Here is a 17,255-nt window from a genome sequence, read left to right on the forward strand (position 1 = left end):
TTTCTTGTATGAATATAAGTACACATACACATGTGTGTTGAGGCCAGAGGATGATTTCCTTTATCATTCTCCACCCTAACTTCTGAGACAGGGTCTCTCACTGAATGTGGAGCACAGCAATTTGGCTAGAGGGATGCTCCCATCACTGTCTCCCCGGTGCTGGTATGAGAAACTCAGGACACTGCATCCAACTCCTTTACATGCGTTCTGAGGATCTAACTCAGGTTTTTGTTGTTTTTGGGTTTTTTGTTTTTTGTTGTTTTGAGACAGGGTTTCTCTGTGTAGCCTTGACTGTCCTGTCCTAGACTCACTTTCTAGACCAGGTTGGCCTCTAACTCACAGTGATCCATCTGCCTCTGACTCCTAATGCTGGAATTAAAGGCATGTGCTGCCACACCTGGCTAACTCAGGTTCTTGTGTGTACAAGGCAAGTATAGAACTTGCTGAGCCATCTCCCCAGGGCCCGCCCACTTTGTTTGTTTGTTTGTTTTGTCTGAGTCCCGGTCTTACTATACAGCACTAGCTGGCCTGGAATTTGATATGCGGACCAGGCTGGCCAGTCCATTTATTTATTTATTTTTTTGGCCAGCCCATTTCCTAATTACTTGTTCATTAGATTTACCTTTTTCCTATGTCACTGTCCCCTTCCTTTGCTTAACCACTTCCCACATAAGCTTGTTACTGCCAGGTATTCACCTCAGAGCTTACATTTAGGGGAATTCAAACTAAGACATTTTGCCAGTCTCTGTTACTTCTACACTGCTTGGACCCCATGAGCATGGCCCTCAGGAGCTACAGGTTATACCTTCCCTGAGGGGCCACCCTCACATCTCTGGAACAGGAGCAAGACAAACTCACCTCCCCCAAATAACTGTATTTGCCCCTGAGGATCTGCCGGTATAGCCGGGTGCGGTTGTCATCTTCAAAGGGCATGGTGCCACTGAGCAGGATGTAGGCAATGACACCCAGTGCCCACATATCTACGGAATTGGTGTAGGGTTTCCGAACCAGGACCTCAGGAGCGATGTACTCAGGTGTGCCACAGGTAGTCTTCATCAGGCAGTCGTCACCTTTCTTCCGGGCACTGGCCAAGCCGAAGTCAGTGATGATGATCTTGGAGTCAGTGCCTGGGTGGTAGTAGAGAAGATTCTCAGGCTTGAGGTCGCGGTGTGTGATGCCAAGGGCATGCAGGTACCGCACGCCATCCAGGACCATCTGCAGCACTCTTGTGGCATCCCGCTCAGTGAAAGAACCCTTGGCAATAATCCGGTCAAAGAGCTCACCGCCAGTGGCCAGCTCCATCACCATGTACACACGCTCCTGTGTCTCAAACACTTCCACCAGCTGGATGATGTTGGCATGGCGCACCCGGCGCAGCACTCGCAGCTCAGACTCACACACCTCCCGCCCTTCTCGGTATTTGGTCTCAATCATCTTGATAGCATAGGGCTGTCTGGTGGCCCGGTGCTCCACACGTACCACTCTGCTAAAGCTGCCTCGGCCAATCAGGGCCTTGATATCATACTTAGCTGTCACACGTGGGTCAAATTTGGCCCTGTACTTTGCCACCTTGGCCCTGCGTGGTGGTTCTGAGGGAGGCTCCGTGTGGCCAGTAGTGGGAACACCAGGGCAGGGAGGTGCATACTGACTGGAAGCTGGAAACGCAGCTTTGAGAGGGCCAACACTGTCCCCCTCTGTGATGAAGTGCTTGTATACATCATTCTTAGTGCCACTGAACGGCTCCACTTTCTTGACCAGATCCAGCTGGACATCCTTGGGTGGCTCAGGAAGGACCTTGCTTGTCCCACAGCCCATCACTGACACGGGGGCATCCTCTCCAGTGAGGCTGGCAGGACCTGCTCTGTAGGCAGTGCCCCGTCTACACCTATGCAAACAGAAAAGAAAGCAAGTCAGAATAGTCAGGGATACTTCTGAAGGATGACAGCCATTTTCCCTTTTCCTGTCTCCTGGATAAATGCAGTCTAATTAAGAATAAACTCAGGCTGGGTGGTGGGGCATCCCTTTCATCCCAGCAGTTGGGAGGCAGAGTCAGGCAGATCTCTGTGAGTTCGAGGCCAGCCTGGTCTACAAAGGGAGTCCAGGACAGTCAGGATTACACAGAGAAACCCTGTCTTGGAAAACAAAAACAAAAATAAAAAAACAAAAACAACCCCCCAAAACAAAAAACCAAAAAAGGCCAGGCTTGGTGGTGCATGCCTCTTAATCCCAGAGGCAAGCAGATTGCTGTGAGTTAGAGGCCAGCATGGTCTACAAAGAAAGTTCCAGGACAGCCAAGGCTACACAGAGAAACTCTGTCTCGAAAATTAAAAAGAAGAAAAGAAAAGAAAAGCCAGGTGGTGGTGGTGCATGCCTTTAATCCCAGTACTCGGGAGGCAGAAGCAGGTGGATCGCTGTGAGTTCGAGGCCAGCCTGGTCTACAAAGCGAGTCCAGGACAGCCAAGGCTACACAGATAAACCTTGTCTCAAAAAAACAAAAGGTTTTAGAAGTATCTGGGCCCAGCAGAAATTGACCCCATGAGGTCAAAGCATGGATTATTTCTCACATCACTAAGGTGGTAAATCAATACACCTCTGCTGAGCCCTTTCCTCAAAAGCCTATCTTCAGAAATCCAAATTCCAACTATAAGCTGTTAAGTAGCTCACTAGCTTATTCTAGTTTTTTTCTTTATTAGACAGAGTCTTGTTTCTGTAGTCCTAATTGACCTTGAACTCACTGTATAGGCTGATCTGGCCTCTAATTTGCAGCAATCCTCTTGCCTAACCTCCTGAGTGCTGGGATTGCAGGTATGTGCCACTCAGCCTGGCTACACAGCTCTACTCTCGACTGCCTTTCATTACCACTGTTAGCTCCTTGATGGAGGCTTGTTCCCAGCTTTCTATGACTCCCTTGGGACCTAGCCAACTGCTGAACTCAGGAAGCATTCACTGTCTGTCAACAATGAGTGGAACAAGGGCAACATTTGGATTTCTATTTGCTGGGAGGCAACAAAGAAAAATTCTGAGGTATTCTCAAGCAGCAGAAAGAAGTCACAACAGTGGGTCAACATCCTGGACCACAGTAGTACCCTATTTGGGTTTTAAAGGTTATCTGAACCTCAAAGCAAGTCTGTCCACACATTTCCAGACCTAACTCTATGGGGAAGGCCAGGAGAAAAGAGCTGGCAACAGAGGCCTGGTGTGTGAATTTCTCCCAATAATGGAAAATAGGCATTTGTCCTTCTTCAATATCACCACGACGACTCACAATTTTCCCCCAAACAGTAAAGCAAGATAACCTTTCATCTATAAAGATCCTGAACCAAGCAGGGCAGGGAAGAGTGGCCCACACCTTTAATCCTAGCACTCTGGAGGACAGCCAGGGCTATATAAAGAAACCCTGTCTAAGGTGGGCGTGGTGGCACATGCCTGTAATCCCAGCACTCGGGGGAGGCAGAGGCAGGTGGATCGCTGTGAGTTCGAGGCCAGCCTGGTCTACAAAGTGAGTCCAGGACAGCCAAGGCTACAGAGAGAAACCCTGTCTCGAAAAACAAAACAAAACAAAAAAAAAAAAAAAAAAAAAAAACAACAAAAAAGAAACCCTGTCTCAAAAAATTAAAATAAAAATGAATGAATAAATGATCCTGAACCTATGTTTTGGAAGGCAGAAATCTCTCAGAAGTCTCGGGAATTGGTGATTCCTAACTGTCCTTCTCATCTCACATCATCACAAGGCACACACACACCAGGCAAACACACGCCAGGCACACACACACCAGGCACACACACACCAGGCACACACACACCAGGCAAAAGTCCTCGTCATGTTAGACACATCTGCAGACTTGGGGGGACTCTGCTTTCTACAACAGGGAGACTGACCCAGCAATTCCATTTCTTTTCTTTTTTCTTTATTTTTTATTTTATTTTATTTTGGTTTTTTGAGACAGGGTTTCCCTGTGTAGCCTCAGCTGTCCTGGACTCATTTTGTAGACCAGGCTGGCCTTGAACTCACAGCAATACACCTGCCTCTGCCTCCCGAGTGCTGGGATTAAAGGTGTGCACCACCATGCTCGGCCAGCAATTCCATTTCTAAAAACATGACAAAACCACTTTGGGTACAGATAACCACTATGAGAAAATTCATGGCACATTCTTTTTTTTTTTTTTTTTTTTTTTTTTTTTTTTTTTTTTGGTTTTTCGAGACAGGGTCTCTCTGTAGCCTTGGCTGTCCTGGTCATGGCACATTCTTTAACATAATGAAAAATTAGGGCCAAAGTTCTTGCCTGACATGTGAGAAGTTCTGGGTTCAAACCCAAAACAGCAAAAGTTAATTTTTTTCCAAGACAGGGTTTCTCTGTGTAGCCTTGGTTGTCCTAGACTCACTTTGTAGACCAGGCTCGTCTCCAACTCACACCGATTCCCCTGCCTCTGCCTCCTGAGTGCTGGCTGGGATTAAAGGCGTGGGCCACCATGCCCTGCCTCAAAAATAATTTTTTTTAAGTTGTAAAATTAGGGCTTGGAGGATGGCTCAGTCATAAACTACCTGTCTTGAAAACATGAAGACCTGAGTTTGAATACCCAGCACCCATGTAAAACGCTAGGCACTGTAGCACTCTGAGGAGAGGGGAGGCAGGAAGGTTCCTGGAGCGCACGGACCTGCAATTCCTATCCAAATGGTTCAGGTTCAGTGAGATCCTGGCTCAAAAAATAAGGAGGAAGCCTGGTGTGGTGGCATATGCATGTAATCCCAGCACTTGGGAGGCAGAGGCAGAGGCAGGCGGATTGCTGTGAGTTCGAGGCCAGCCTGGTCTACAAAGTGAGTCTAAGACAGCCAAGGATACACAGAGAAACCCTGTCTTGAAACACATACCCCCAAAATGTTTATTTTGCTTGTTTTTGTTTTGTTTGTTTTTGTTTTTTGAGACAGGGTTTCTCTTGTAGTCCTGGCTGTCCTGGACTTGCTTTGAAGACCTGGCTGGTCTCAAACTCACAGAGATCCACCTGCCTCTGCCTCCCAGGGGCTGGCTTTAAGGTGTGTGCCACCATGCCCAGCTTCCCCCCAAAAAAGCTACATACATATATACAGATATTGGAGGGGGATCCCATAAAGTTTGATGAGAAATTCTTAGCAGCAATTTCCTCTGGGCAAATGAATGAAAGGGGGAGAGAAGAGAGAAGAGAGGGGAATTTGGATTTGATACCTGAGACCTGCATGATAGAAACAGAAACAATTTTTTTGAGAAATTATATTCTTAAGCTGTCCTCTGACCTCCACCCATATACTATGGAAAATGCACACATACACATAAACACACACACACACATACAATGAATGAGGGCAGCTTTAAAAATATTATATACCGGGCTGAAGAGATGGGTCAGTGGTTAAGAGCACTGTCTGCTCTTCCACAGGTCCTGAGTTCAATTCCCAGCAACCACATGGTGGCTCACAACCATGTGTGATGGGATCTGATGCCCTCTTCTGTCATGCTGGTATGCATACACTCATATACACTAAATAAATAAATATTTTAAAAATATATTTGTGTGTATATGTACACACAAACATAAAGCTCAAAGAAAGTGGGCCAGCAAGATGGCTTTGTAGGCAAAGAACTTGCTGTACAGACTTGATCTGAGTTCAAGCCTAGGGATCCATGGTGTGAAAAGGTTGTTTTCTTGCTGTCCAGTGCTGGTGCACAACTTTAATCGCAGCACTTGGAAGGCAGAAGCAGGTAAATTTTTGAGTTCAAGACCAGCTTGGTCTACAGAGTAAGTACCAGGACAGCAAAACACAGAGACACTATGTCTCAAAGAAAAAAGAAAAGTTGTTTTCTGACCTCTACATGCATGACATGACACAGTGCATGTACCTACAGTCACACACACCATAAATAATAAAGATGATGATGATGATAAATGTTTTAGAGAGGGACATGGTGGTGAATGCCTTTAATCCCAGCTCTCTGGGAAGCAGAGGTAGGTGGATGCTGTGCATTTGAGGAGGCCAGCCTAGTCTACAGAATGAGTCCAGGGAGCCAGGTGTGGTGGCGCACGGCTTTAATCCCAGCACTCAGGAGTCAGAGGCAGGTGGATCTCTGTGGGCCAAGGGAGACAGCTGTTCTCAGCTCTCCTGAAGTCTAAGGGTCAATGGTTTCAACTACTTTCAACACAATCACATCATCACACAGCTGGTTAGGCGGCGCTGAGCAATGTCAGGGTTGCTCAAAGAACATGCTTATACTTACAAAGCCAAACCAAATCTTACCCATTCAACTATAACCTTGTGACTGACATAAGACCTCAGCATCTATTTCAGATTCCACAGGCACTCCGATCTTCAAGGGCATTCTCTCCCGAGCACCAAGAAAATCCGAGATGTGAAACTACAGCTCAGTGTCAGAGAAAAGCAAGTTTCCTGAAGGCTGTACTTTCTCTAGCTCATTTATACAACTTAAGCACAGGATTACAATTAGACCTAGAAAACTTGCTTACTCAGCAAACCTATCCACTAGTAAATTAGCATTCCAAAGCCCTTCTAGGAGAGCGGCCGACGCATTCATCTGAGAAGCAGCATTACCAGAGCTCTGGAATATCTAGAAGCGACCGTGAAGAAAACACTCGCTATGAAGAACAACTTTAAAAGATTACATTTTGCCAGGCATCCCAGCACTCAGGCAGGGGCTGGCAGATTGGTCTCCAGAGTGAGTTCCAGGGCAGCCAGGACTACACCAGAGTAACATTCTCTTGAAAATCCGAAAGAAGGAGGGGAAAAAAAAAAAAGGTAACATTTTCTAACTGGGCCTGGTAGGAAAGGCCCAAATCCAAGCTACTCAGTAAGCTGAGGCAGGGACATCCCAAGAGCTGTCTTAGCTATAGACCAGCCTGGAAGACTACGTAAAATACTATCTCAAAGTCAAAAGTGTCAAAGAGGGCTGGGGCTCTACCTCAGTGGCAGAGTTCTTGGACTACATCCAACGTTTAGTACTAGGGAAAACAAAACAAAAACGGCAACAGCAACTGGGCTGGCAAGAGCTTAGTGGGTACAGACACCTGCCACCCAGACTGACAGCCTGACTCCGTCCCAGAAGAACCAACTCACACATTGTCTATGAACTACACGCACACACACACACACACACAAACACATACACACAGAAAGAGACAGAGAGAGACAAAGAGGGACAGACAGAGACAGACATGGAAAGGTGAATATGTATATGTACATAAATACATATATGTTTATTTATTTATTACTGGCATATATTTGGTTAGTATGTATAGGGCCCTGGGTTTGATGCCCAGCACTGGAGGAAAAAAAAAAAGATGGAAGACACTTGGATCTTAGCTAACAGTGGCTTCCATTTAAAAAATGTCAAGTGAATTAAACATTCCATATAATCTCACCCATCTGCAATCTAATGAGATCAAATGAAGTCAACGTGACCATCCTACTTTGGAACTGGGCAAAGAGGACTCAAAGACTCTCAGGATCTGAAAAAGCCAGTAAGTGAATTCAGGTCTTTCAAAGTCTTTCTAAGGTATACGCAATGAGCCCACAGAGGAATCGACAGGGCCAGAAGCTACCCGAGGCAGCAAGACATCATCCAAGAAGTAATGTCACTGGCTCTTGCTTTCTTTTCTCTGGTCTCACTCTGTAGACCAGGCTGGACTGGGGAACTCACTATTCAGCAATCCTCCTGCCTCAGCCCCCCGCCCCCCAGCACTGGGACTACAAATGTGAGCCACCAGGCCTGGCTAAAATACAGATTTCTGAAATGGGGGTACAGCTCAGTTTAGTAGAATGCCAAATGCCCAGGATCAATTAATCACCATACAAGTGGAGGAAGGAGACTTTAAAACAACTTTAAAACTACAGGTTTCTGGGCTGGAGAGGTGGCTCAGTGGTTAAGAGCACAGGCTGCTCTTCCAGAGGGCCTGGATTCAATCCCTAGCACCCACATGGCAGCTCACAACTGTCTGTAACTCCAGCTCCAGGGGATCTGGAACCCCCTACATGGATATACATGCAGGCAAAACACCAGTGGATATAAAATAAAAATAAATTTAAAAAAAAATACAGTTTCTATCTCATCTCGTTTCTTTCTTGTTTTTGTTTTGCTTTGTGAGACACAGTCTCACTCTGTAACCCTGCCTGACTTGGTACTCCATATACAGTGTGGGAGTAGCCTCAAATCCGTGGATTCCTCATCTTTCCGCCTCCCAAATGCTGGGGTTACAGCACCTGAGCTACCACACAACTTCTGAAATCAAATTGTAAGCTGTACCTGTAGTTCAGCAAAAAATAGTTCAGGCCCTAGCCGGGCAAAATGGCATGCATCACCATACCAGCGCTTTGGGATATTTTGCTTGTGATAGACAGGATCTCATGTAGCCCAGGCTTGCCCTAAGCATACTATGTAGTCTAGACTGGCCTTTACTGATTCTCCTGCCTCCACCTCATAAATACCGGAATTAGAAGTTGGATCCCACATCCAACTAAAAGGCTGAAGCCCCTATCACATACATAGGTGTCTGCTGTGACAGTCTCAGACACTGGCAATGGCTTAATATGTTTCCATTCAAAAGTCAGTGTCGAAATAGCTTTAATCAAACACTACTGCTGTGTGAAAGCAAGGGAGTTTCCCAAGGAACACAGCAACGGTAGATTTTTGAAGGACACAGGTGAAGGATACTGGTGTATGAGAGTGAAAATGAAGAGTTTCATAAACTGAGAAAGCAGCTTTCTGAACCTCAAAAGCATGATACCATGGAGCTAACAGGAGGTTCGCATGCCTCAACAACACACTACATTAACGCAGGACTGTAGCGCCCACAAGTTGACTGGAGGGGAAGCTAGGCCTAGAGTGAAGAGTTCCGAATGCTGCAGGCGACAAGGTTTAGCTTTTCCCTACAAGTGACTAGGGAGGCAGTTTTAACGAGTGATTTTCAGAGGGCAATTATCAATACAGCAGCTTCATTAGAGGACTGAACGGGGATGGCTCCTTATAAGTAATGACAGATTTGACGTGCAAGCGACCCTGCTGGACTCTGGCCCTTTTCCCAGCCTGTCCATGGCAGCGATCGGTGGCCCCCGCAGGACCCTGGCGTTCAGTCGCAAGGGAAGGGTGTGGAGTAGGCGCCGCACACAAGCATTAGATCAGCCTGACCCGCGCAGGACGCGGGACGGTTGGGCAGGAGACCAAGTCCATCGGGCCTAACGCGGCAGCAGGTTCCAAGGCCGTGCCAGGAGACCACTGGTGGCCACGGCCCGGCCCACTCCCCAGCCCGCAGGCCCCGGTGCACAGGGGCCCAGGGCTCGGAGTTGCACTGCGGCGGCCCGGCAGCGCCAGGCCCACGCCGCGCGGCCGAGCCCGCCAGCCCCTCACGGCCGTCAGGCCGAAGCCCCGAGCCGGAAGGCCTCACCTCGCGCGGGCGGCGGGCTCTTCGGAGTCTCGGCGGCTCAGCCCACCGTCTCCCGGCCCAGGCCACGGGCGCCTCCGCCGCCATCCTCCCGCGTCAGCGTCGTGACGTCATTGCTGCGCGCGCCCGACGCCAAAACAAACTCCGAAGGCCCCCGGGGAGGACCCGAGGCTGATGCTCCAGCCCGCGGATGCGGTGGGCGTCCTCTGAGTGCCTGCCAATCAACGTCTTCCGGGCGGAGAAGGGCTCTTCTTGAGGGGTGGGTCTGTTTGCGGCTGGAAACTGCTGGGGATAAGCCTGTGGGTGGAAAAGAGTGCCGGGGAGCAGGGAGTAAATGTCAAGATTCTAGAGATGAAGAGGCTCTTGAAGGGCAAGTGGAGAAAGAACACAGTGTGCACAGAGCTTTCTCCAAAAGACTCTGGATCTCCACAGATGACTGACGTAGATCTTATTAATAAAATCTGTTCTGTTTCACTTGAGACTCGATCTATCGCCCTATAGGTAGGTTACCAGGAATACACACTATTGTAATCCAGGCTGGCCTGGAACTCATGGGAATCAGCCTCCCTTAGCCTCCCTGAATGCTGGGATCACACGCTAATTGGAAAAAAAAAATATATATATATATATATATATATATATATATATATATATATATATGTATATGTATATATAATTGCTATTGAGACATTTTCGGACAATCAGATGTGTTAAATAGGCAATTAATTTCTGAATTGTGGTGAAGTTTGTTTTGGAACAACTTCTAGACAGTAGTAGACTTTTTAGTTTGTTGGGGTTTTGTTTTGTTTTAGTTTTGTTTGGTTTGGTTGATTGGTTTTTGGTTTTTCGAGCCAGAGTTTCTCCATGTAGCCCTGGCTATCCTAGAACTCTCTCTGCTCCAGGCTATTCCAGAGACTAGGCTGGCCTCTGCCTCAACCCCAATACTCCCCACTGAGTGCTGGGATTAAAAGCCTGTGCTACCACACCCGAGTTAATTTGGTTTTTTCTTTGTTTTTTGTCTGTCTGTTTTTCAAGAGAGTTTCTCTGTGTGACCTTGGCTATCATGGACTTGCCTTGTAGACCAGGCTGGCCTCCAACTCACAGAGAGCTGCCTGCTTCTGCCTCCCTGAGTGCTGGGATTACAGATGTAGACTACCATGCCCGGCTACATGGTAAAGTTTTAATATTATTTTTTTAATTAAAAGTTGCTTTGAAGCTTAGTGTGTTGGTACTTGTAGCCTGTAGTCCTAGTACTTTAGAAGAAGAATAAAGTCAGTCTTGAGCTTGAGGTTAGCCTGGGCTACATACTGAGGTTCTGTCTGAAAAGCAATTTACCGGTATGTTGCCATATAGCAGTAGACCCTAAGGGAGTAGTGCAGTAGGAGATGCAGAACAGCTAGGCCATATGAGTTCTAGGTCAGCCTGGAATATGGGTTGAGACTTTAACTCAAACAGCAGCAGTGAAATTTGTTTCCCAAAGGGCAGTGGAATTACTAAAAACATGGACTTTAACCTGGCATGGTATACTTTGGGAGGCTGAGGCAGGTGGATCTCTGAGTTCAAGGCCAGCATGATCTGTCTGTATAGAAATAGGATACACACAAACACACACAAGAAAAAAAAAAAAGAATAGGATACACAGAGCTGCTGCACGGAAAGGCATTGTCTTAAAAAAAAAAAAAAAAAGGAATATTGACTTTGGGGCCAAACCTGGGATCAAACCTCAGTTCTGACATTTCTGTAGTTGTGTAAATTCTTAGCAAAGACATCGCCCTCCAAGTTTTCCATACTATTTTCCTATCTTTATCATGATTATAAACCTAAGATAATCATAATCCTAACCTCACAGAAAAAAATAATATAGAGGGCTGGAGAGATGGCTCAGAGGTTAAGAGCACTGGCTGCTCTTCCGAAGGTCCATGAGTTCAATTCCCAGCAACCACATGGTGGCTCACAACCATCTGTAATGTGATCGGGTGCTCTCTTCTGGCTGGCAGGCCCACATGCAGGGAGGATGTTGTATACATAATAAATAAAATAAACCTTAAAAAATATTTGGCAAATTAGTTAACAAATGTTTGTCATACACTATATTCACGTGCTGGCTCAGGCTCTAGGGAAAAGCACAGGCGAGGCAGGGAAGTGTGCTGGTGTGATGGTAAAGCCACGCCCTGACTACAGAACTACAGCTGTAGGACAATGTCGATGTACGCCCAGGTCCCAGCATCCTGCCCATCATCCCACCCCTCTGCTCCAGCTCTGAGATAAAACCCATAAAGCCTTTAAGCCCCTGGCCAGAGAGCAAATTCTTCCCCCACTCAGCCTCCCATCCCAGCCCATGGAAGAGTAGGGACTTAGGGAGCAAAACATCAGGGTAAAAGTAGGTCACAGTAGGAGGATGGTAATCCCCCACAGTGCCTGCCAGAGCAGCCAGGCCTGCTCTCAGAAGCATGCTGCTCCTGGGCATTTACTGGGTCTAGAAAACTTTTAGGAAGCTCCAGTCTATCCCTCCCAACCATCTGCTCAAATTGAGGGTGGTGCCCCACGATGACATGCCCTCTACGCTGGATTCACTCTCAGTCTGAGCCCGTGTTGGCGTTGGCTCTGACGATAACCTGTGTTGAAGTTACATATTCTTTCACTCCTCACGCTCCACAGTGCACTCTTTACCTTAGATTGGGTGCTAGAGACATGAAAAGTACCCCTTATCTTTGAGGGGTCCACATCTGGGAATTTCACTGGGAATTAGGCATTCATAAACCAGTGTTATACTGAGACATGGAAAAGCCCAAATTCTATGTATACCTAGAGGTACATCTAATTTAGCTTATATTCAGTTACATAGTACTTTCTACAACTGGTGATCTTAAGCAAGAAATAGCTGTTTTGTGTTGACCAAGAAGAACTAGAACTAGGAAAGGATAACCTAAAATATATATATTGCCATGCGTGGTGGTACATGCCTTTAATCCTAGCCCTCAGGAGGCAGAGGCAGGTAGATCTCTGAGTTTGAGGTCAGCCTGGTCTACAAATTGAATTCTACGTCAGGCAGGGCTACATAAAGAAACTGTCTCAAAAAGCCAATACACACAGACAGACAGACAGACACACACACACACACACACACACACACACACACACAGAGAGAGAGAGAGAGAGAGAGAGAGAGAGAGAGAGAGAGGTGATAACAAGATGGCTGCCATGCATGATGACCTGAGATCAGTTCCCAAGATGTGTATACTGTAAGGAGAGAACTGACTCTTGTCAGTTGTCCGCTGACCTCCACATGTGTACTGTAGCACACCCATAAGCACTCTCATCCATCCATCCATCCATGCAATAAATGTATTTTATAAAACAGATAGACAGCCCTGGCAAAGTGCTAGCAGCTTTAGTTCCAATACTCAGGAGGCAAAAGTGGATGGATCTTTATGCATTTGAAGCCAGCTTGGTCTATGTAGTGAATTCCAGGACAGCCAGGACTACAATAGTGAAACTCCCCCCAAAAAGAAACACACAAAGGAGTGGAAGTCCCATTGTTCTTTCCAGAAATTTCTAGTGGATAAGGGCAGCAGATTTAGGACTTTGTTTTTCTCTGGATTTTCTCCTTTAGGAATATGAGGTGAACAACCAATGGTTGGCAGAAGTAAGATAAAAATCTAGGTCAACGAGGGGGTTAGAGAGATGGCTCAGAGGTTAAGAGCACTGGTTGCTTTTATACTCAGAGTCAGTTCCCAGCATCCATGTGGTAAGTCCAATTCCAGGAGATGTGGCAGCCTCTTCTGAACCCTGGGGGCACCAGGCACGCAGTGGTGCACATAAGTAAACGCAGGCAAAAGACATGCATATAAAGTAAATGTATCTAAATAAGAATACACATTTTTAAAATAAGCTCCATGAAGTATTGGGACAAAGATGCAGCCAGGGTAGGGAGAACAGTGCTAAGGGGAGGATCCGAGCTAGTCTTCGTGGGAGGATGTTTAGGTATCGGTCTTTCTGCATACTTGAGTGGAGGTCTCCAAAGACACCTGTCACCTCAGAGCCTAAGCAGATTTCATCACACCTAACTGTTCTGTCTGTCTGCGCGCGTGTGTAAACAGCCTCCCAGCATGAACGGCACAGCCTGGCCTGCCAGGTGATGGCTAATGGCCTCTCTTAAAAATGATCCCTCTCCATATCAGGTTTTCTTGTGCTACTTCTTTTTTTAATGACAAATTATAATTTTTATTACTTTATTATTTATGTGTGAGTACATGTGCACACATAGAACATTCCTGTGGAGGTCCAAGAATAACTTGTGGGAGCCAGAGCTCTCTTTCTACCATATGGCTTGCTGGCAAGCAGCTTTACTCACTGATGGCTGAGCTATCTTATTGGCTTGCTCGGGGTGTGTGTGTGTGTGTGTGTGTGTGTGTGTGTGTGTGTGTGTGTGTGTGTGTGTGTGCGCGCGCGCGCAAAGGCCAATCTTGAGTGTCATTCCTCTGGTGCTATCTACCTTGTTTTTGGAAATAGGCTCTCTCAGGGACCTGGGGTTACTGACTAGGTGAAGCTGGTTGTCCAGCAAGCCCCAGAGATCCACTGATTTCTGCCTTCCCAGAGCTGGGACTACAAATGTATGCCACACACTGACATTTTACATAGGTCCTTGGGGTCACACTGAGGTCCTCATGCTCGTGTGGAGAGCACTTTGCGGAGTGAAACACCTGTAAGGCTGAAGGCACCATCACCTCCCATGTGCTACTTGGCTTCTCTGAGACTTCCCGGCCTCAAGGACAGAGTAGGCAGAGCTGGCTCTGCAGGAACACAGAGCTGGTTTGTGCAGGGCCAGGTTAAGAGGGAAGGAGCTTAATACAAGCATCCATTTCTCAATTCAGGAAGTAGAGAAAGTGAATAGAGAAAGTCCATGAGGCCACTGCAACATCTACAAAAGTCTTATTTAAGGCTAGGAATGGCAACATATGCCTGTAATCTCAGCACCTAGGAGGAAGAGGCAGGCAGGAGGATCACTCCAAGTATGAGGCCAGTCTGTTCCAGGCTAGCCAGAGATACATAGGAAGGCCCTATTCTTTTTTTTTTTTTTTTCCTTCGAGACAGGGTTTCTCTGTGTAAGGAAAGCCATATCCTAAAAAGAAAAAGAAGCTGGGTGTGGTAGCACACACCTGTAAACCCAGCACTCAGGGAGGCAGAGGCAGGCAGATTGCCATAGGTTCCAGGCCAGCCTAGTCTACAAGGTGAGTCCAGAATAGCCAAGGCTACACAGAGATACTCTGTCTCAACTCCCGACCCCACCCCCCAAGAGAGAGAGAAAAGATAAAACATAATGTTAACCTTCTCTGTTCTTCTGGCCTCTCTGGAATAAATTGGGGCCCTGCCCACACCACATAACCTCTCACTCTATTGTTTCTGGAATCATTTTCTTTCCTCACTGCAAACCCCCAAAGAGCAAGCTTGTGACGAGCAGAAGCCAGAGTACCCGTCATTATGGCCTCAGCTTCTGTAACTTCCAGTCCTGTCAGGAGTTTGAGTTTGGACTTAGGTGCTTCTGGATGGCTTCTCCTGAGGCAGTCCAGGCCTCAGAAGCACTGAGTTTGGCAGAGGGAGGAGCAAGAGAGGCACCAGGAGGCTGCAGAAAGCCCAAGAAAGACTTCACTTGGCCACCAGGCCTGAGTAGTTGAGGGTAGGAGTCTGAGGTGGAGAGCTCCCATCCTGGAACCCCCATTATCATCCCCCACCCCCACATCCCTGCGAGTTGGGAAGGTGGAGAAGGGCTGTGCATTCCGGCAGATCTTCGCTCTCTACTAGAGCTCATGGGAACCAAGGTGATCTTGGGACCTATAGCGTAATGGAAAGAAACCTCAATGCATGCACGAAATGAATGTTTAGAAGGATGATTGGGTCCCTTGTGGAGGTCCTGAGGCACGCCCATTCCACGTGGGGATCGGCTTCTGGGGGCCCCTGCCTTAGCCAAGAGGGCCACAGCCAGGAGAAAGGAACCAGCTCGGTGCAAATATAAATACCTTTAATGAAAACTGTATACACTCTGCAGAGCTCACCCAGCCGCCACTGTTTGCAGTGATGGGAGGCAGGGGCACTGTTGGCTGGCCAACCAGATTGTTTAGGCCAGAGGTCCCAGGAGGCAGGCAAGTGCCAGAGCAGCAGCGAGCAAAGCAGGGGCTGGGGCTGGAGCCAGTGCAGGAGGAGCTGTGGCCCGGAGCGTCTCCTGGTTGGTCTCTGGACCAGCAACTCGCTCCCGAACACTCACAGGGGCACCGCAGAGGATGTGCAGATTATCTGGGTGGGGGGCACGGCGAGCTTCTTGCTGCAGTGACTCCCACACTGCGGCAGCCTCCTCCGGGCAGCCTGACAGGACCCGAGAGGCACAGGCGTGGAAGTCATTCCAGGATCTGTTACAGAATGGGGTTAGGGGAGTGAGACAGAGCACAAAGATTTTGGCCTGGGAACAGGCTCAAGGCCCTGAGGTGGAGGCACAGTAGCACAGGTTATTGGGTGGAGCCTCCTATCACCACCGGAGGGGGGGGGCGGGGGCGGGGGGCCCATTGCCTCCCACCTGCTGGTACCTGCAGACGGTATGTAGCTCGCCTCCTCGGCTCATGCCGTCCCCCAGGCGGATGAGACACTCAGCAAAGCCTTGGTATATGGTATCACAGCGGTTTGGGCCCTCAGAAGCCACTGCTAGGTTGCATACAGATTAAGAGTGGGGTGGGAATGGAGAATGGTTGATAGAAAGAGCCAGGGTCCATTTGTCAGGACCTTGTTTACCTGATAGCGCTCTGGGGACATGACTCAGCGTGAAAGAGGTGCCCCCAGGGAACTTCAGGGTATCTGGAGATCTCTTGTCTTGACACTCAAAGATAGGATCTGGCTAGGATGCACATGGAGGTGTGAGGTGTGGGAACAGGAAGGGAGTGTTGGAGCTCAGAGCTCAGTTCCTTCTCTAGTTCCTGGGGCTCTAGGTCAGAGACAGGGATTGAGGGGTATAGGGTCCCAAAGCATGAGGTCACAGGCAGAAGGCAGCCTTTCTGTGGGTTTCATGAACTTCACCTGGCACTTTCATTGCCTTCCTAAAGACGAGAATCTCTGCTGAAGCTGAGCAGGCAGGGTGGGGATCAAAACCAGTCACTCTAAGCTCACGGACCCACGGCCTGTTGTTCCACTCCGGACCACAGTTCCATGGTCAGAAGAGGGGCCACAGAATTTTCAAGTTCTTCCCCCATAACTGAGCAGTTTGCACTTCCCATCCTGAAGTCACTCTCACACTCTCCTAGAGCCCTCACTGCTGTCCTGTAACTCCTCTACTCCCATACTCTATACCCAGTCTGGCTAGGACCTCTTGAGAAGGGTTGCAGCCTAGGCCCAGAACGCTCACACTCACCGAGTGGCAGTAGCAGCAACAGCGTCAGGGTACAGGGTAGCCGCTTACAGCGGCTGCACCAGTGGCAGCAGTAGCACATCTTCCCTGGCTGTAAACCTAGTGCGGGAGCTAGTGGCTAGGAGAGCCGCCTGTGGGCCCAGCCTCCCGGAGGAAGGGATCCTGATTGGATGGGAGCTGAAGGCGGAGCCTCATCTCAGCTGTCAGCTCCACCTCCAGCATCCAGATTGGCATAGAAGTAAGGAAGGACCCTAGAGGGCAACAGTGCCTGGAGAGAAGGCATGTTGATGCTGAACTGGTTGGTGCTAGGAGCTTTGCCTGAATTGGGCAGGGTAGATGTGAAGGCAGTTTATCAGGTGAGAATGGGTGCCAGGGGACCCCAAGGTGGGTAGTTTTGGACAGATTTTCCCAAAGGGAGGAGAAAACAGTCACATCAAAGACA

General features: G+C 48.1%; 2 protein-coding genes and 1 long non-coding RNA gene across 5 annotated transcripts in view; 1 reads left to right on the plus strand and 2 right to left on the minus strand.

Annotated features, from left to right (window-relative positions):
• Nucleotides 1-9,845, minus strand: part of PSKH1 (protein serine kinase H1) — a 25,361-nt gene extending 15,516 nt beyond the window's left edge. The window contains exons 1-2 of the mRNA XM_084755551.1: nucleotides 9,427-9,845; nucleotides 859-1,885 (exon numbers count right to left, since the gene is read on the minus strand). Coding sequence (XP_084611677.1) covers nucleotides 859-1,815 — 957 coding nt within the window. The 5' untranslated portion in view covers nucleotides 1,816-1,885; nucleotides 9,427-9,845. The remainder of the gene's footprint in view (nucleotides 1-858; nucleotides 1,886-9,426) is intronic.
• The window catches only part of LOC311582430, a 222,632-nt gene continuing 209,527 nt past the window's right edge, over nucleotides 4,151-17,255 (plus strand). For both annotated transcript variants that reach the window (XR_014774119.1, XR_014774120.1), the window contains exon 1: nucleotides 4,151-4,192. This is a non-coding gene — a long non-coding RNA (uncharacterized lncRNA). The remainder of the gene's footprint in view (nucleotides 4,193-17,255) is intronic.
• NRN1L (neuritin 1 like) lies at nucleotides 15,426-16,910 on the minus strand. 2 transcript variants are annotated; one of them, XM_084755944.1, is made up of 3 exons: nucleotides 16,817-16,910; nucleotides 16,002-16,113; nucleotides 15,426-15,827 (listed from the first exon to the last, which is right to left on the minus strand). In XM_084755944.1, the coding sequence occupies exons 1-3, from the start codon at nucleotides 16,893-16,895 to the stop codon at nucleotides 15,539-15,541; spliced, it is 480 nt and encodes a 159-aa protein (XP_084612070.1). In that variant the 5' UTR covers nucleotides 16,896-16,910; the 3' UTR covers nucleotides 15,426-15,538. The 2 variants fall into 2 exon arrangements, with proteins under 2 accessions (XP_084612070.1, XP_084612069.1); XM_084755943.1 differs by having other exon boundaries at nucleotides 16,002-16,116.

This window comes from Acomys minous (assembly GCF_964271855.1).
Source record: "Acomys minous genome assembly, chromosome: 14".
In the NCBI taxonomy this organism is placed as follows: domain Eukaryota; kingdom Metazoa; phylum Chordata; class Mammalia; order Rodentia; family Muridae; genus Acomys; species Acomys minous.